At 41.8% G+C, this 20,445-nt stretch overlaps 1 protein-coding gene and 1 pseudogene across 2 annotated transcripts in view; both read right to left on the reverse strand.

Moving 5' to 3' along the window:
* Positions 1-20,445, reverse strand: part of ACBD3 (acyl-CoA binding domain containing 3) — a 48,089-nt gene that overhangs the window by 18,559 nt on the left and 9,085 nt on the right. For both annotated transcript variants that reach the window (XM_017887025.1, XM_017887026.1), the window contains exons 3-5: positions 6,315-6,456; positions 5,257-5,397; positions 2,031-2,189 (exon numbers count right to left, since the gene is read on the reverse strand). In XM_017887025.1, coding sequence (XP_017742514.1) covers positions 2,031-2,189; positions 5,257-5,397; positions 6,315-6,456 — 442 coding nt within the window. The remainder of the gene's footprint in view (positions 1-2,030; positions 2,190-5,256; positions 5,398-6,314; positions 6,457-20,445) is intronic.
* On the reverse strand, positions 72-634 carry LOC108538720 (probable ribosome biogenesis protein RLP24 pseudogene; annotated as a pseudogene).

The raw sequence follows: 20,445 nt of genomic DNA on the forward strand, positions 1-20,445 counted from the left end.
ATAATTTAGCAGTTCCAAGTATCCAAAGGGCATTTTCAAATGTACACAAAAGAAATGGTTACAGAGATTTTTTCAAGGAGCATCTTCCATGTCCACATCCTCTTGTAACTGCTGTACCATTTTCTCTTCCAAGTGCTTCCCTTTGCCTGCAAGAGGGGCTCGGATAAGATGGATGTTTTGCTTGACTTCTTTGATATCCCGAACTTTCTGTAGCTCTTTATTTTTCTTCAGTCTGTTCATTATAAATTTAGCTTGGTGTTTCTGTTTGATCTCTTCAACTCTCTTCATTGCATCAATAGTCTTATTCCATAGCTCTTGCTGGTATTTGATAGGTTCATTTCTACGTTTTTCCAATTCAAATGAATTATCCACTGTAAGCTCTTTGCCAGCTGCTTTCTGGAATGCTTTGGTCCACCTAACTTTGCGAGGATTGCGCTTCTTTTAAAGTTTTATGACATTTAGATTTGCAAAATCTGAACACCTTGCAATCGTTGCGGACGAACATCATGCCGTGTCCAGGGTAGATGGGCCCCGAACAGAAATAACACTTCTCGATACGCTTGTTGAACCTGTGTGGGACCCCACCAAACAAACGCCAAGCTTGAGAGGAAGTCCTTTTTTTTTTTTTTTGAGATGGAGTTTCACTCTGTCACCCATGCTGGAGTGCAGTGGTGTGATCTCAGCTCACTGCAACCTCCACCCACCAGGTTCAAGTGATTCTCCTGCCTCAGCCTCCCAAGTAGCTGGGATTACAGGCACCTGCCACCATGCCTGGCTAATCTATATTTTTAGTAGAGATGGTTTCACCATGTTGGCCAGACTGGTTTCAAACCCCTGATCTCAAGTGATCCACCCGCCTTGGCCTCCCAAAGTGCTGGGATTACAGGCATGAGCCACCACGGCCAGCAACCACTTATGTGACCAACTTAACAGAGACCTCACAGCCATCTATTAATAGATAACAAAGCAAAGCCTCACAAACTCCTGCATACAGCACAACACTGGATCCACCTAGGACAATCTCCCCCCAAAAAGAACTGCATTCGTAGTCTTTCTCCAAAGTCGAATGAGGCCCTGGGTGAGTTTGAGGCTAGCACTAAATCTTTTTCTGAGGAACTACCCAGAAATAATGAGAAGAAACCAATGGACTCTCAACTTCTCTGGTTTAACCTATAAGCCATGCCACCCCTACAACCTCAGATTTACTTCCCACAGTGTTCTACGGGTGTTAAATCACTGCCTCCTTGTACCCACAGCTCCCTCTTGAAGAACCATCAGTCCCTGAGTCTCAAAGCCCTTACTGAGTAAGCAATAGTTGCAGCCTCCAAATCTTGTACGAAGGACCATAAATGGATATCTGACATAGACTGGGCCAACAAGATTCTCTGTCCTGGGAAGTTGCAACTGGGTCTCACAGATTCCAGTCAGTCTCTGTCAGATGCATGGAAACATAGACCAAATAAATTCTGGGATAGACTTGCATATGCCAAAGCAGACAGTGACAACTTACAGAGAGCAAGAATGAAGCAGAGACATAAGCTGAGAGAAGCAGAGACAAGAAACAGAGAGCACAACCAAGCAACCTCAGTTCCTGCTTCCAATCTCTAGGTTCTGCAAGTGAACCCCAAAACCTTCTAATACATTCCTTTTTTCTTTTTTTTTGAGACGTAGTTTTGCTCTTGTTGCCCAGGCCGGAGTACAATGGCATGATCTTGGCTCACTGCAACCTCCGCCTCCTGGGTTCAAGCGATTCTCCTGCCTCAGCCTCCCAAGTAGCTGGGATTACAGGCACGTGCCACCATGCCTGGCTAATTTTTTGTATTTTTTTGTATTTTTAATAGAGACAGGGTTTCACCGTGTTAGCCAGGATGGTCTCCATCTCCCAAATTCAGGTGATCTGCCCGCCTCCGCCTCCCAAAGTGCTAGGATTACAGGTGTGAGCCACCACGCCCAGCCTGCTCATTTCTTATTTTTATTCTATTTTTTTTTCCATTTCTCATTTTAAAACATAAGCCATATAATAAGCTTACTTTTGCTGCTCCAACCGAAGCCTCTCTTCTTCTATCCGTCTCCTTTCTTCTTCCTCCCGTCGAAGCCTTTCCTCTTCTTCTCTCCTACGTTTCTCTTCCTCCTGTTGCAGACGTTCTCTTTCTTCCTCTTCACGCTGCCTTCGCTCCTCTTCCTCCTTCCTACAAGGCAAAGGATAGAGAATGAACACTATACATTGAATCCTGTTTAAATATAAAACTTTAGTTCCCAGTGAAAACTGACATGACCTTTTTAGAGAACCATGTGGATATACACATCAAAATTTAAAATACACACACTTTACTAGCAGAAACTTATAGGGAATCAATCTCACAATATACAAATCACCTCAAGAATAATTCCTGTTGCACAGCAACAGAAATGTGTCCATCATAAGACACTACTTAAATCATTATGATATTCCCATACCCTGAAGGATCCCCTCTAATACAGGCTCACAGCACTAAAAGCTTTTCCTTCATAATACCTGCTGTCATTGTAATTAAATTTGTGTGATACATTTAGCAATAGATCTGCCTTACCCATTAAAGTAGATGCTTCATAGGGAAAGAGACTGCCTATCTCACACCACTACATCCTCAGGGCTTAGCACAGTGCTAGAAAGAACAAGCACTTGACAAACGTGTATAGAAGTAAAAAATCCACCCTGAAACACCGCAGAGCCAAAGGATAGAAATACATGCCTAACATGTAAAGACATTTAACACACTTGCTTAATGAAAAAAAAAAAAAAAGATGAATACAAAGGAAAAGATCTGGAAGGATATACCCTAAATTTATCAGTTATTATCTACGCAAAGGAGAGTGGAATTAAAAAAAATGTGGGAAAAAAGATTTTTCTCAGTTTGTGTTTCATATACTGCCATAAATGAAAATCTTTATATCGAATGTATTTGTGTATTATTTCTGAAATTAAAAATTTTTTTAAGCCTTTAATTTAAAAAAGAATGGCTAACCTCTCAGTGCGGCCCTTGCCCAGCTTTCACCCATCCCATAAGACCCTTCCAAAAAGAACAGATCCTATTGTGCTAGGAAGGGACATCTTCAGGGTCTGAGAGTGGTATGGTGTCCAGGGAGGCTGCAGACAGGATGAAAGGTAAGATTTCTAAGGAGTATCAGATAAAACACCATTTCTTGGTTCTACCACGAGAACTGTCTGGGCTACCTCACCTTTCTCCCCTCTAACTCCTATAAGTAGTTAACAACTACCTGAGCCACAGCCAAGGCTCAAAATAAAGCAATAACATGACCTACTTTTTTTTTTTCTGAGACAGGGTCTCACTCTGTCACCCAGACTGGAATGCAGAGGCACGTTCTTGGCTCACTGCACCCTCTGCCTCCCAGGCTCAAATGATCTTCCCACCTTAGCCTCCTGAGTAGCTGGAACTATAGGAACCTGCAACCACACTTGGCTAATTTTTATGTTTTTTTTGTAGAGATGGGGTTTTGCCATATGGCCCAGGCTGGTCCTGAACTCTTGGACTCAAGTGATCTGCCTGCGTCGGCCTCCCAAAGTGCTGAGATTACAGATGTGAGCCACCACAGGCGTGAGCCACTGCACCCAGCCATGACCTACTTTTAATGTGTCACAACTGGTACAGGGCAAGAAGGTTCACAAGCCAGAGCTTAAGCTTCAGGATAGGTGAAGTCTACTCTTCAACACTTTAAAATAATTCTATATGGACTTTATCCCATGACAAAAGTATATTTTTAAAAAGAAAATGCAGCTCTATATGTTGAGTAGTAACTTTTGACAATGCTTAAGAGAAATATGCATATATATCATTAAAATAAGAGCTTAAAAAAGCAATAGATACTTATTCTACAGACATCATAGCGATACCTGATGGATCCAACATCACTACACAAAGGACTATAGGACATAAATCAATTTTCCAGTTAAAGAAATCTCATTCTATTCTAAGAACCAAAACCCCTCCTTTAGATTAAAAAAAACTTTCTTTGGATACATATTTTCTGAAAATGTAATTAAGCCATCTCCTATTATCTTAAACAGGAATAAATCATATCTAATGTTCCATCTCTTGATGACTCAGGGGTTACAGCTATAAACATAAAAACTGTACATCATACTATTGTAATGGAGAAGTTTACCTTCATATTATATGACCCCTGAATGCCAAGCTTTTATAATTCTCATGTCTATTTTTCATGCTTTCTATTATGTCCCTCATTATCAAGCTATTTTTTCTTCTAATCTGTTATTTTTAATCCAGGTTAAGGTAGGAAACCAGAGAATCAATTGTTTTTAAAGAATAACATCGGCTGGGCAAGGTGGCTCATGCCTGTAATCCCAGCACTTTGGGAGGTCGAGGCGGTGGATCACCTGAGGTCAGGAGTTTGAGACCAGCCTGGCCAACATAGTGAAACCTCATCTCTACTAAAAACACAAAAATTAGCTGGGTTGGTGGCAGGCACCTGTAATCCCAGCTACTCAAGAGGCTGAGGCAGGAGAACTGCTTGAACCCAGGAGGGAGAGGATCATTTCACTGCACTCTAGCCTGAGCAATAGCAATGGAGCAAGGCTCCGTCTAAAGAAAAAAAGTATAACATAACCTGAAGAAAAATTGGTTTTGTAGCATCATTTTCATCACTTAAAATTTTAGGTAGTCAAAACTGTTGAAAATATAGCTACTAGATAAATAAGGTGTAACTATAATTCTAATTCACAACTACAACGGAGAATCCCATAAACATAAACAGCACATCTAGTAGCTCCTCCTCCAAAACCTGAAAATAATCAATAAGCCAGCTGGAAGCCAAAGCCAACATGAATGTCTATATAACGTAGCATAGTTGCAAACAATGAAATGGAGCATGAGTATTCTAGAAACTCAAGGGAGACTGCAACAAAGGGCATGTCAGACCAGAGGATAGGGAGGAGGGAGTGGTTGAGTTGATGGTGGGGCTTATTCAGAAACTTAGTGTAATAAAACAAAAGGAAGGCCATGATGGATGGGAGGTTTCTTTTAAAGGCACAGCCAGTAGGAAGCAGTTCTCCCTCCCCCCAAAACTCATAATATAAATATCTGCTCACATCAGGAAGTTTGAACAATTGCCACAAGAAATGGGGATGCAAGGAAAGCAAAACACCTGATCTAGAACTAGAACAGACACTCCATAAAACAAAAGCATGAGTACACTGGGCTGAGCAGCAGTAAAGTATTCCATGCCCTCAAACTTCACCTTTTTTTTTCTTGCTCTTCCTTCTCTATTTTGTGGGATGCAACGTACGTTGAAAAGAGATGGCAACACCTATTTAAGAGCTTGACAAACTCCACCATGGCATCCTCTTTAGACATGTTTCCCAGGGCTGCCCATTCTCTCCTGTAAGGAATAACAAGAAAAGTTACCTCCCCTTCTTAGTAGAAAGAGAACTTTTAAATTTAAACTAAATATGAATAATTCTCAATTGTAACTAAAATGAAGAATGATTCTACTATAAGCAAAAGGCTCAAAACCAAGTTTTAACAAGTACGTATTGACTTACTAAACTAGATATGCCACATACAATCCAAACAACTGCACTGCTGATGATTCCCATATAGCAAAAGGGTATCAATTTTTTTTTTGAGACAGGATCTCACTTTGTTGCCCAGACTGGAATGCAATGGCGTGATCTCGGCTCACCAGAACCTCTGCCTCCCAGGCTCAAGCGATTCTCCTGCTTCAGTCTCCCGAGTAGCTGGAATTACAGGCGTGTACTACTACTGCCGGCTAATTTTTTTATTTTTAGTAGAGATGACGTTTTTACTATGTTGGCCAGGCTGGTCTTGAACTCTTGACCTCAAATGGTCCACCCACATTGGACTCCCAAAGTGCTGGGATAACAGGCGTGAACTGCTGCACCCGGCCTACTTTTCTTATATAATATTTGAATCTTAATTAAACAAAAATACTCAATGTATTTTTTTGTCACATTTTTTTTATGCCTCAATAACGGAATCAATTACTATGTATTTTAAACGGCTACTTTTAATATTATTTGGGAAGAATCAAATGAACCTCTATTTGTCTTATGTTAATAATCAGATGAATACAGATGAATTCTTCCACAATATTTAGCCATAAACATCTCTAAATTAAAAACAGATAAATATCTGAAGACTCCAGAAGCTGCAAGCAAAAATGTTAAGTTCTTATTTAAAGCCAATGAACCAGCTATTCACGTCTTAACCAATACACATTGTACCCTTTGCCAACATTATTCTCATTAAATTCACTACACAGAAAAACACTGTTACCTCCTGTCATTCCCCAGCACATCAAAGAATCCAACCTCAGGACATGTGTCTGGATTATACGGGCCCATAAGAACCTGCTTATGCAGTGCCACAAGCTTCAATTTTTCTTCATAAGTTGAATGAAATGCTTTGCCATCTTTTTCTGTAAGAAACACAAAGAAAACAATTAGCACTGGCAAAATACATAATTTTCAGCATTATATACTAAAGTTTTACTACAAAGTATGTCACAAACTGCCTGTAATAGACACAAACACTATTATAGTGAAATTTTTATTTCAATTACTTTTAAAACTGTTTTATTTTAAACAGAGTCTCACTCTGTTGTCCAGGCTGGAGTGCAATGGTGTGATGACGGCTCACTGCAGCCTTGACCTCCTGGACTCAAATGATCCTCCCACCTCAGCCCCCCAGTAGCTGGACTATACGTGCGTGTCACCAAACATGTCTTTTTGCAGAGACGGGGGCTGCCCAGACTGGTCTCGAACTCTTGGGCTCAAGCAAGTCTCTCGTCTCAGCCTCCTTTTCAAAAGTGCTGGGATTTCAGCCAGCATGTCCAGCCCAATTACTACATTTTATTAATAACAGAACCTAAGACAGAAATCCTGTATGATGGTTTTTTTTTTTTTTTTTTTTTTTTTGAGACAAGGTCTCACTCTATTGCCCAGGCTGGAATGCATGATCACAGCTCACTGCAGCCTCAAACTGCTGAGCTTAAGTGATCCTCCCACCTCAGCTACCCAATTACCTGGGACTACAGGAGCATGCACCATCATACCTGGAAAATGTTTTTATTTTTGTAGAGACAAGGTCTCGCTATGTTGCCCAGGCTGGTCTCAAACTCCTGAGCTCAAGTGATTTTCCCACCTCAGTCTCCCAAGGAGACAGCATTACAGGTGTGAACCACCATGCCTATCCTGAATTATGTTGTAAAAATAAGCCAACTATCAATATTTATGCTAAAGCTACTACAGAAAAACCCATCTGTCAAGCTGCAGTCAGGTTGCAGCCTTGATCTCCCAGGCTTAAGCAATCCTTCTGCCTCAGCCTCCCAAGAAGCTGGGACTACAGGCACGTGCCACTACATCTGGTTAATTTTTTATTTTTTGCAGAGACAATGTCTTACGATGTTGCCCAGACTGGTCTTGAACCCTGGGCTCAAGCAATCTCCTGCCTCAGCCTGCCAAAGTGCTAGGATTACAGGTGTGAGCCACCATGTCCAGGCCAACAATCTGTTTTAAAATAGCTTTTAAAATAATTTTAGCCAAAAGAGAAAAGAAACACTTAAAATAATTTTATATTAGTCCCTTTTAACATGACCATGCATAAGAGATTACATATACTTTGAAAGGCTGTATTCAAAAATGTACCCATCCCACTGAGGCAGTACAATGTGGTGGAAAAGGCTTTGGAATTGGATGGCCTGGGTTTAAATCTCATCTGAGACACTTCCTAGCTATGTGACCATTCAACCTCTCAGTTTATTCATCAATAAAGAGAGGGTTACACTTCAGAAGTTGCTACTTCAGAGGCAATAGGATTATTATTATTATTATTTTTGAGACGGAGTCTTGCTCAGTCGCCCAGGCTGGAGTGGAGTGGCGCGATCTCGGCTCACTGCAAGCTCCGCCTCCTGGGTTCACGCCATTCTCCTGCCTCAGCCTCCTGAGGAGCTGGGACTACAGGCACCCTCCACTACGCCCGGCTAATTTTTGTATTTTTAGTAGAGACGGGGTTTCACCGTGTTAGCCAGGATGGTCTCGATCTCCTGACCTCGTGATCTGCCCGTCTCGGCCTCCCAAAGTGCTGGGATTACAGGCGTGAGCCACCGCGCCCGACAAACAGGATTATTATTAATAACTATTAATGCTTTTCTTTCCCTCACCTGATTGACTCTGGTAAGTTTCCATATAGGCAATGAAGAGTGCGACCAGTTTGACCTATAAAGACTAACTGCTACCAACATTTAAAAGCCATATGAAATTAGGTTCTAGTAATGGGAAATACTCAGAGAACAGTTCTGCTTCTTTGATAAATGGCAGCATTAACTACTGGTTGATTCCAACGATAACAGACTACCAAATTTAAAGAAAACGGGGAGGGGGCTTGAAAGTAGTATATGCTACCTATATGTCTCATTCATGTATATAGTGGTGAAATAAAATCACTAATGAGTGAGAAGAATATGAGTTAAAGAACAACAGGAAACTCAGAGAAGAAAAAATATAGAAGCTGCCAATAAATATCCAAAACGATATTCAACCCCACTAGTCAAGAAAAACAAATTAAAAGCATTAGATAGCAAGACCCCCACCTCCCATCAGATAAACAAAAAAGTAAGATAACATCTAAAGTTATTAAGATCCTACAAGTAAGTACCTATTCTCATATATGAATGCTGAAAGTATAAACTGTTATAGTTACCTTGAAGGGCAATTTGGCAATACACATTAGTCGCTACCTTATTCCCCAGTGGATGCTTAAAACTGCAGATAATATTGAACCCTATATATATTATGTTTTTCCTATATGTACATACCTGTAGTTTATAAATTAGATACAATAAGAGATTAACAATAAAATATAACAATTATATAACAATATACAACAAGTTATGTGAATGTGGGATCTCTCTCTCTCAAAATATCTGACTGTACTCTACTCACCTATTTTCAGACCTTGATTAACCCTGGGTATCTGAAACCAGGGAAAGCAAAACCATGGACAGGTAGAGACACCTGTATTTCAAAATTATAAATGTGTATGCCCTATGATCCAGTCATTCCAGTTCTCATTACATATGCTTGACAAGCACTCCCAAATATACAGAAGGAGGCAGATACAAGGACATTCATTGCAGCATTGTTTTCTTGTGACTGGAAATAAAAGGTTATCAATAAGAGAAAGTCGAAACAATGTGGTACAGTCGTGCTCTGCGTAATGGCATTTCAGTAAAGGACAAATTGTTTATATGACTGTAGTCTCATAAGATAATAATGGAGCCGAAATTTTCCTATGGCCTAGTGGTGTGGTAGCCACCATAACACGGTGCGACACATAACTCAAGTATTTATGGTGACGCTGGTGTAAACAAACCTACTGTGCTGCCAGCTGTATAAAAGTATACAGCACATATAACACATAATATGTGATGACATTAATCATCAAATACTTAACAAGTACATTAATCACCAAAAGTTTTCTTACACTACGACACAAGTGATTATTAGAGAAACACAGCCCAGAACAACTTCCTTCTCACTTTTTTTTTGAGACGGAGTTTCGTTCTGTTGCCCAGGCTGGAGTGCAGTGAGTGGCACAATCTCACTGCACAAACTCACTGCAGCTTCCATCTTCTGGGTTCAAGTGATTCTCCTGCCTCAGCCTCCCGAGTAGCTGGGACTACAGGTATGTGCCACCACACCCAGCTAGTTTTTATATTTTTAGCAGAGATGGGGTTTCACCATGTTGGCCAGGCTCGTCTCCAACTTCCAACCTCAGGTGATCCACCCACCTCAGCCTCCCAAAGTACTGGGATTACAGGCGTGAGCCACTGCACCCACCCCCTTCTCACTTTTAACAAATGGTGATAATTTGAAAAATAGCTCCGGCTCCTGATCTTAGCCTTGTGATTTAGAGAGTTTTGTTTTTTAAAACAAAGAAAAGGCATTAAGCAGCCAGGCACAGTGGCTCACACCTGTAATCCCAGCACTTTGGGAGGCCAAGGCAAGTGGATCACCTGAGGTTAGGAGTTTGAGATCAGTCTGGCCAACATGGCAAAACCCTCTCTCTACTAAAAATACAAAAACTAGCTGGGTGTAGTGGTACAGCACATCTGTAATCCCAGCTACTCAGGAGGCTGAGGCAAGAGAATCATTTGAATGAGACGGAGGTTGCAGTGAGCTGAGATCATGCCACTGCACTCCAGTCTAAGCAACAGAGTGAGATTCCATCCTCAAAAAATAAAAAAAAAAAAAAAAAAAAAAAAAAAAAAAGGCAGGCGCAGTGGCCCAAGCCTGTAATCTCAGCAACTTTTGGGAGGCCGGAGAAGGGCGGATCACGAAGTCAGGAGATCGAGACCATCCTGGCTAAGCACGGTGAAACCGCCGTCTCTAACTAAAAAATACCAAAAAACTAGGCTGGGCAAGTGGCGGGCGGCCTGTAGTCCCAGCTACTCAGGCCGAGGCCTGAGGGCCAGGAGAACTGGGCATAAACCCAGGAGGCCCGAGGAGCTTGCAGTGAGCTGAGATCCGGCCCACTGCAAGCTCCCAGGCCTGGGCAAGCAGAGTGAGACTCCATCTCAAAAAAAAAAAAAGAAAAATAAAAGACATTACCTATGCATTTTATCTTGAGCCTATAAAAGAACATATTCTGCCAATGATTCAAGAAAAAAAGATGTGGTGGGCCTGAGAGTGCATTTTTCCTTTCTTTTTTTAAGAATAAATTCAATTAAGTGGTTTTATCTAAATACATGTCAGTAAAGATAAAATCACATAGAAACTATGCACCTGAAGACCACTTTTCTGATTAGTCATGCAAAATAGCAATTTCGAATATACGCACACAAAATTATTTTTTTGCCACAGGAAGGTGATTTGAACTAATAGATGGGGCAAGCAGATATGAAAAAAATTTTTTGAAATCTGTGACTATTGCTATAAAGTTATCTGTAAAATACTGCTATGTGGGTTTTCTATTATTAGAGGGAGGGTTCATTTCCTACCAGATGATAAATTTGCTTCTCTTTGAGACAGGTTCTCACTCTGTCGCCCAGGCTGGAGGGCAGTGGCACGATCACAGCTCACTGCAGCCTTGAACTCCTGGGCTCAAGGGATTCTATCACCTCAGCCTCCTGAGTAGCTGGAACTATCAGTGAGTGCCACTATGCCCAGTTAATTTTTGTTTTTGTAGAGAGAGGGTTTTGTCATGTTGCCCAGGCTGGTCTCGAGCTCCTGGCCTCAAGTCATCAATTGCCTTAGCCTTCCACAAGTGCTGGGATTATAGACATGAGCCACCATGCCTGGCCAACTTGCTTCTTTATTTCAAGCATTTGATAATGTGAACTAGGTGCAGGGGCTTTGAGGGATGGTAAGTAAACACTTTTTTTTTTTTTGAGACAGAGTCTCGCTCTGTCACCCAGGCTGGTGTGCGGCAGCACAATCTCGGCTCACTGCAACCTCCATCTCCCAATTTCAAGCGACTCTTCTGCCTCAGCCTCCCTAGTAGCTGGAATTACAGGCATGCACCACCACGTCCAGCTAATTTTTGCATTTTTTAGTACAGACGAGGTTTCACCATGTTGGCCAGGCTGGTCTTGAACTCCTGACCTCAGATGATCCGCCCACTTCGGCCTCCCAAAGTGCTGGGATTACAGGTGTGAGCCACCGTGCCTGGTCGAGTTTCAGTACTTTTGGATGTTATTTTAACATCTGCCCTTTTTATACCTGACAGAATTAAAAATATAGTGCAAATTTTAAAAGTGTTTTTATTTATTTATTTTGAGATGGAGTCTTGCTCTTTCACCCACGATGGAGCACAGTGGCGTGATTTCGGCTCACTGCAACTTCTGCCTCCCGGGTTCAAGCGATTCTCGTGCCTCAGCCTCCTGAGTAGCTGGGACTACACATGTGTGCCACTATGCCCGGCTAAATTTTGTATTTTTCATAGAGACGAGGTTTCACCATACTGGGTTGGCCAGGCTGGTCCTGAACTCCTGACCTCAGGTGATCTGCCTGCCTTGGCTTCCCAAAATGCTGGGATTACAGATGTGAGCCACCGTGCCTGGCCAATAAATGTATTTTTAGAAAGAGGAATATGTGGCCAGACACAGTGGCTCACACCTGTAATCCTGGCGCTCTGGGAGGCTGGGGCGGGTAGATCACCTGAGTCAGGAGTTTGAGACCAGCCTGACTAACATGGTGAAACCCCATCTCTACTGAAAATACAAAAATTAGCCGGGCATGGTGGCACATGCCTGTAATCCCAGCTACTTGGGAGGCTAAGGCAGGAGAGTCGCTTGAACCTGGGAGGCAGAGGTTGCAGTGAGCCGAGATTGTGCCATTGTACTCCAGCCTGGGCAACAAGAGCAAAACTCCATCTCAAAAAAAAAAAAAAAAAAAAAAAAAAGAGGAATACGTTTTCAGTATTAGTTCTGGTCAGGCAGTCAAACAGATTCGTTGACCTCTGTGAACTTCAGTGCTTAAGCCTATGCTTTTGGTCACAGGCCCTCATCAAAAAACACGCCCAGCAAATCTCACAAAAGAAATTGACTTTATGGGTCAACTACTATGAGAATGAACAAAACAGTATATCCATTCTTGTGAACTGTCCTGGCATTCTTATTTACTCTTTTATGCACTTACTAGTTTTAAGAATTGCTCTGTCACCAGCTGCAGTGGCATGCACCTATAGTCCCACCTATTCGGGACGCTGAGACAGGAGGGATCATTTGAATCCACAAGTTAGAATCTAGCCTGTGCAATCCATTGAGATTCTGACTCTGAAGAAAATAAAAATAATTGCTCTATAATCCTTTCTTTAAATCTTACTACTAAATCTCCAAATTAACAATTTTTCTATATGAGAGCCAAATTTGTCTCAAAAAAAAAATCAAGAAAACAAACAGCCAGGTGTGGTGGCTCACGCCTGTAATCCCGACACTTTGGGAGGTTGAAGTGGGAGGATCACTTGAGTCCAGGAGTTTGAGACCAACCTGAGCAACACTGCAAGACCCCACCTCTACAAAAAAACTAAAAAACAGCTGGGTGTGGTGGCATGCGCCTGAAGTCCAGGCTTCTCTGGAGGCTCAGGATTGCTTGAGCCTGAAGGTCGAGGCTCCAATAAACCATGAAAGCACCACTGAACTCCAGTCTGGGTGACAGATGAAGACCCTGTCTAAATAACAAACAAGCAAACAAACAAACCCAGATGAGACTGGTGGCTCATGCCTATAATCCTGGCACTTTGGAAAGCTAGGGCAGGTAGAGTGCTTGAGCCCAGGAGTTTGGGACTAGCCTGCGAAACATGGTGAAACCCTGTCTCCACACACACAAAAAATCCAAAAATTAGCTGGGCATGGTGGCGTGTACCACAGTCCCAGCTACTAGGGTGGCCAAGACGAGAGGATCCCTTGATCCTAGGGGTTGAGGCTGTGGTGAGCCATGATGGTGCCACTGCACTCCAGCCTGGGTGACAGAGTGAGACCCTGTCTCAAAATGAAACAATGTTAATACTAAAAATTATTTTTGAAAGACTGTATTACAAATTAATTTTATTTTATGTATTCATTTTTTATTTCCCCAAATTTTCAGTAAGCATATGTACTTTGTAATCAAACACAGATACACATTATCTTTTTTAATACACATTTTTAAAGTCAAAGCAATGTATTTTCAGCCTTTGGGATTAGGTTAAGAGATTATTCTCCCAAGGAACATACAAAACCCAGGAGGCTGTGCTAATCCCAACCAGTTTTGGTATAGCATAGTTCACACAGTACTGAAATCCTAAGCTTCAAAAAAAAAACCACAGAAAAATAAAAATCCTTCATAATCTATATTGTTAGGCAGACTACTAGTATTACACAAAAAGTTACTTCTCTCTTACTCTTCAGGTGGCTCTGGTTGACACATGACAAGAGTTTAGTCTTTTAAATCAGATGAGAATAATTTTCTTCTTTTTTTTTCTGAGACAGAGTCTCATGTCACCCAGACTGGAGTACAGTGGGACAATCTCAATTCACTGCAACTTCCGCCTCCCAGGTTCAAGTAATTCTCCTGCCTCAGCCTCCCCAGTAGCTGAGATTACAGAAGTGCACTTACCACACCTAGCTAATTTTTTTTATTTTTAGTACAGATGGGGTTTCACCAATGTTGACCAGGCTAGTCTCAAACTCCTGACATCAGGTGATCCACCTGCCTCAGAATCCCAAAGTGCTGGGATTACAGCATGAGCCACCACACCCAGCCAAGAATAATTTTCTTCTAAATTATTTCTGGTACTGTAAATGTTAAATGTGGTTAGCAGGAAAGTAATAACTCCACTAACTGCACTGACACAAAAAGCCTTGTAGAAACTCAAAGATCTTTAACCAGAGCCCTATTCCTAAAGGAAAGTTCCATTTCAGTCCTCCCAGAAGGGAATGCAGGCATTATCCTCAGCTCTTGCACTCATTAATTATTATTATTACAAAGTTATTTAATTCAATCAATTTTGGAATTCTGCTTTCTACGGCAAACAAAAGCAAACACAAATCCTGCTTAGAAAAGAAAACATGCAGATAAACCTTCAGTTAAACATGATAGATTGAACACACACAATTACCCCGATCCTTAATGAAATCCCACTAAAAGGAATAAGGAAGCCAATTTAGAGAACCCTGGAAAGGGCTGGGTGTGGTGGCTCATGCCTGTAATCCCAGCACTTTGGGAGGCCAGGGCGGGTGGATCACCTGAGGTCAGGAGTTCGAGATCAGCCTGACTAGCGTGGTGAAACCCAGTCTCTACTAAAAATGCAAAAATTAGCCAGGAGGCTGAGGCAGGAGAATTGCCTGAACCCGGGAGGCAGAAGTTGCAGTGAGCCAAGATTGTGCTACTGTACTCTAGCCTGGGCAACAGGAGCGAAACTCTGTCTTGAAGGGCGGAAAAAAAAAGAGAACCCTGGAAAGGTTCACAAATTAAAGACATCAGGTTCTTTAAAAGCTGAAGTCTAGATGAAAACAGGAATGTGGTTTAAAGTCTATGTAAGATGTAAGGAGCCACCCTCCTCCCTCCCATTGCGTTTGCCAACCCCAAGCAAGCAGATGGCTACCCTGCTCCTACTCAGTAGAGGGCTGGATATTTACTACAGAAAATGAATCAGGGGGCCGGGCACGGTGGCTCAAGCCTGTAATCCCAGGACTTTGGGATGCCGAGATGGGCGGATCACGAGGTCAGGAGATCGAGACCATCCTGGCGAACACGGTGAAACCCCGTCTCTCCTAAAATACAAAATTAGCCGGGTGCGGTGGCGGGCGCCTGTAGTCCCAGCTACTCGGGAGGCTGAGGCAGGAGAATGGCGTAAACCCGGGAGGTGGAGCTTGTAGTGAGCCGAGATCTGGCCACTGCACTCCAGCCTGGGCGACAGAGCAAGACTCCGTCTCAAAAAAAAAAAAAAAGAATCAGGGATGCTCCAGATGTTAGGACACTTGGCTTAGAGTATGCTATTAGACAGATAAATGAAATGTTTCCCCAGTAAATGGTAAGTACCTCCCACTCATCCCCACTTCTCCTGCCTAGTTTCTGAATGTTGGCAACCAGGTTCATATATCCCATGCAGGAGACAGGAGTATTTTCTTGAAAAACTGGCTCCAAATAAAGACCTACAGACACTGATTTGAAAGATGCTGACATTTGAGGGTTCTTCTACAAAACTTCTGTCTCATCACCTTAGAAAAAAGGTTTCTACTTTAATGTTACAGTTAGGTGTTCTGTACCTTATCCTTTAACATGAAATACTCAAGGATCACCAGACATTTGAGGAAAGCTTCCAACATGGAAACAAAAAAAACTAAAATAAATTTTAACAGTGAAATAACATTCAAAATTTATATTCAACACCCTCAGAAACAGAAGCTAATGCATCTATGAAGCAAAACAAGATACTTAAAAAAAAAAAAAAAAAAAAGAATTCAGAGAAAAAAGAACTCTTGGAAATTAAAATGTAAAAAAAAAACAACACACAAAATTTAAAATCTAGAAGATGGAGCTGAGGATATTTCCTAGAAAACAAAGCAAAATACAAACATGAAAAATAGGGAAGAAGAGATAAGAGAATTAGAAGTTTAATCCACAAGATCGATTATCTATTAACAGTACCAAAAAGTGAAAACAGAGAAAATTACCAAAGACATATGGCTGGGCACAGTGGCTCATGCCTGTAATCCCAGCACTTTGGGAGGCCGAGGCAGGCGCATCACCAGAGGTTGGGAGTTCGAGACCAGCCTGATTAACATGGAGAAACCCCATCTCTACAAAATTAGCCAGGCATGGTGGCACATGCCAGTAATCCCAGCTACTTGGGAGGCTGAGGCAGGAGAATCGCTTGAACCCGGAAGGCAGAGGTTGCGGTAAGCTGAGATCGCACCATTGGACTCCAGCATGGGTAACAAGAGCAAAACTCTGTTTCAAAAAAAAAGAAAGAAAGAAAGAAAGAATACAAGAAAATTTCCCTGAAATGAAGGGCCCAAGTTTCTAAACTGAAAAGACTATCAAGTATTCAGCAAAATCACTGAAAACAAACAAGGAGACAATACTTCTCTAATTTTTTTTAACATGGAGATAAAACAGGAGATCCTACATATTTCTAGAAAGAAAAACTGGTCACATACACAAGACAAAGAATTAGAATGACTATAGACTTCTTAAGAATATGAATACTGCTGAGTGCGGTGGCTCACGCCTGTAATCCCAGCACTTTGGGAGGCCAAGGAGGGTGGATCACGATGTCAGGAGTTCAAGACCAGCCTGGCCAAGATGGTGAAACCCCATCTCTACTAAAAATACAAAAATTAGCTGGGTGTGGTGGTGGGTGCCTATAATCCCAGCTACTTGGGAGGCTGAGGCAGAGAACTGTTTGAACTGGGAGGCAGAGGTTGCAGTGAGCTGAGATCATGCCACTGCACTTCAGCCTGGGTGACAGAGTCAGACTCCATCTCAAAAAAAAAAAAAAAACAAACAAAGGAATACTGAATGCTAGAAAACAATGAACGGGAAGTTGGGTACAGTGGCTCAGGCCTGTAATCCCATAACTTTGGGAGGCTGAGGCAGGCAGATTACCTGAGGTCAGGAATTTGAGACCAGCCTGACCAACATGATGAAACCCCGTCTACCCCTACTACTAAAAATAAAAAAAAAATTAGCTGGGCATGGTGGCAGTCACCTACAATCCCAGCTACTCAGGAGGCTGACAGGAGAATCGCTTGAACCCAGGAGGCGGAGGAGGTTGCAGTGAGCCCAGATCACCACTGAACTCCAGCCTGGCATGAGACTCCATCTCAAAAAAACAAAGAAAAAGAAAAAAGAAAAGAATGAATGGAATAATGCCTTCAAAATTCCAGAGGGAAACTATTTCCAATCTAGACTTTTATGCCCAATCAAATAAATCAAAAGTGACAGTAAAACACATTTTTGGAAAGGCATGGTCTCAGGTACTCTTTTCACAAGAAGATACTAAAGGGTGTGCATTTCCAAAGTAATGGAATAAAAACAACAACAAAAGAAAATAAGTGATTTAGGGGAAACAGAATCCAACACAATAGGAAAAGGTGAAGGTAATTTCCAGGATGACAGCTGGGCAGCCGAATTAACTAAGTCTTACCACAAACACTAAGACTGGTTCAAGAATTTAAGGACATTTAAGATAGATGTCTTTACAAAAAGGTTTGCACAAGAACAAAAATGTAATTAAAGTGCATGATCTGTTTCAGCAAAGAATAACATAAAAACAAACAGCAGACAACAATTTAACCACAAAAGTAGGAGTCTGAGAAGAGGAAAGGAGAAAGAGAGATACAGACATACGTAAGTTAGAATTTTTTTTTTTTTAATTAAAGCAGCAGTAGGAAAATGGAAGCAAATACCAGAAGAAACAGTTAAAACAATGGAAAGCAGTTGCCTCTGGGGAGAGGACCTAGGAAATGGGAAAAACACCAGAAAACAGGATGACTATTTTTCATTATAAATATTGTAGTACAATTTCACCTTTTCAATTGCTCTGGTTTCCATTTTTAATAAAAAGGTAAAACGAATAAACTCACGCACAATTTCAGTAATCAGTTCATAAGCTACTATGACACAAGTGGTGGGCAGAATGGCTCCTCAAAGATGTTGAACTTCTGGAACCTGTGAATATGTTAGGTTACTTGCAAAGGCAGAATTAAGGTTGCAGTTGACCTTTTCCTGAACTACTCATGTGGCCCCAATGTAATCATAAGGGTCCTTATAAATGGAAGGGGAGAAAGAGTCAGACATTTGAAGAAGCTATGGTGGCTCTGAAGATGGAGGAAGGGGCATAAACAAAAGCTTGCGGCTGGGCGCAGTGGCTCACACCTGTAATCCCAGCACTTCGGGAGGCCGAGGTGGGCGGATCATGAGGTCAGGAGTTCAAGACCACCCTGGCCAACATGGTGAAACCCTGTCTCTACTAAAAACACAAAAATTAGATGGGCGTGGTGGCACATGTCTGTATTTCCAGCTATTCGGGGGGCTGAGGCAGGAGTATTGCTTGAACTGGGACCGGGAGGTGGAGGTTGCAGTGGCCCAAGATCGCACCAATACACTCCAGCCTGGGCTACGGAGTGAGACTCCGTCTCAAAAAAAAAAAAAAAGCTTGCAGGTGCTCCTTGGAAGCACGTGGAAAAGACAAGGAAACAATTCTCCTCTAGAGCCTCCAGAAGAAACAAAGCCCTGCCGACACCCTGATTTTACCCCAACAGGACCTATCTCTAAGTGTGTGTGTGGTTTTTACACCTTCTTTAACAACAGTTGTGATCCTGGTGGTCTTTGGCAAGAGGGCACTCAGAAAAGCACGATCTAACTTTTGGTATTATGAGTGAATGAGACATTACTATCATAAAAACTGCGACTATATGAATATGAAAAGTAAAATATACATGAAGAAAAAAATGCCTCAAGTTCTGTGCATATAATACTGACTCACAATCAAATGAGCAAAATTATAAGGCTAATTACAAAGTTTATCTGATCCATGACTGTCAATGAGATATTTTAATATTTCTCAGTAAATTAAAAATATATATATTTGTTAGTAAATTGTTAGAAATTGTTTATTAACTGCTTTCGAAGAAACATGTCCAGCAACTTTGAGGAAAAAATGCACATTCTTTTTAATCACATACAATCAAACATAATTGATAATGTACTGAAGATTACATTCAGCTGTGAATAATAGGCAACACCAACAATATTCCTGATATGAGGAAAAGTGCTTATTCTCACATTAAAGTACTGGGTGAAACCAGTCACTGCACAATGCGGCAGAGGAACAAACTCCCATGTAGCTGGATTTTTTTTTTGTTGAGACGGAGTCTTGCTTTGTTGCTTGAACTGGAACTGGTTCAAGTAGTCCCGGTTGATGCTGGAGTGCAGTGGTGCCATCTCAGCTCACTGCAAGCTCCACCTCCCAGGTTCACACCATTCTCCTGCCTCAGTCTCCCGAGTAGCTGGGACTACAGGTGGCCACCACTCCCAGCATTTTTTTTTTTTTAGTAGAGATGGGGTTTCACCGTGTTAGCCAGGATAGTCTCAATCTCCTGACCTTGTGATCCGCCTGCCTCGGACTCCCAAAGTGCTGGGTTTACAGGAATGAGCCACCGTGCCCAGCCCCATGTAGCTATTTTTGACAGTACCATTGTACCTGTCATCTTGAATCAGGAACAGTCAATACCAGTATGAACAGAGGAGTTTACTATACAAATCAGATCTTCTACCAATTTAATCCATAGACCAGGAGAGTCAGATCATCAGAGGATATTCCCAACCATGAAAGTCTGAATTGGTTGTCTGGTACACATGTCAGGGCTTGCAGGAAAATCTTAAGTGCAGATGGATTTTTAGCAAGAGTTGTTAAAAGCCACAAATCTTTTTTTTTTTAAGATGGGGTCTTGCTCTGTAACATAGGCTGGAGTGTAGTGGCACGATCTTGCTCACTGCAACCTCTGCCTCCTGGGTTCATTTGATTCTCCCACCTCAGTCTCCTGAGTAGCTCGGGCTACAGGTACAAGCTACCAATGCCCGGCTAATTTTTGTGTTTTTTTGCAGAGATGGGGTTTCCCCATATTGCCCAGGCTGGTCTCGAACTCCTGAGCTCAGTGATCCACCTGCCTCAACCTCCCAAAGTGCTGGGATTACAGGTGTGAGCCACTACACCCAGCCCAAGCCAATAAATTTGTGGTAATTTGTTACAAGAGCAATAGGAAACTAACATGATATATAAAACACATTTTTCAGCCAATTAAAAACAGATAATGGGATCTACATTATGTTCTTACTAAACTTACAAGTATTTAACTTTACAGTTCAAATAGGACAGCATAATTTGATACCAAGTCCAAAGCTCTGAAAGATTACAATTA

This window comes from Rhinopithecus bieti, unplaced genomic scaffold (genome assembly GCF_001698545.2).
Source record: "Rhinopithecus bieti isolate Rb0 unplaced genomic scaffold, ASM169854v2 scaffold_15336, whole genome shotgun sequence".
NCBI lineage: Eukaryota > Metazoa > Chordata > Mammalia > Primates > Cercopithecidae > Rhinopithecus > Rhinopithecus bieti.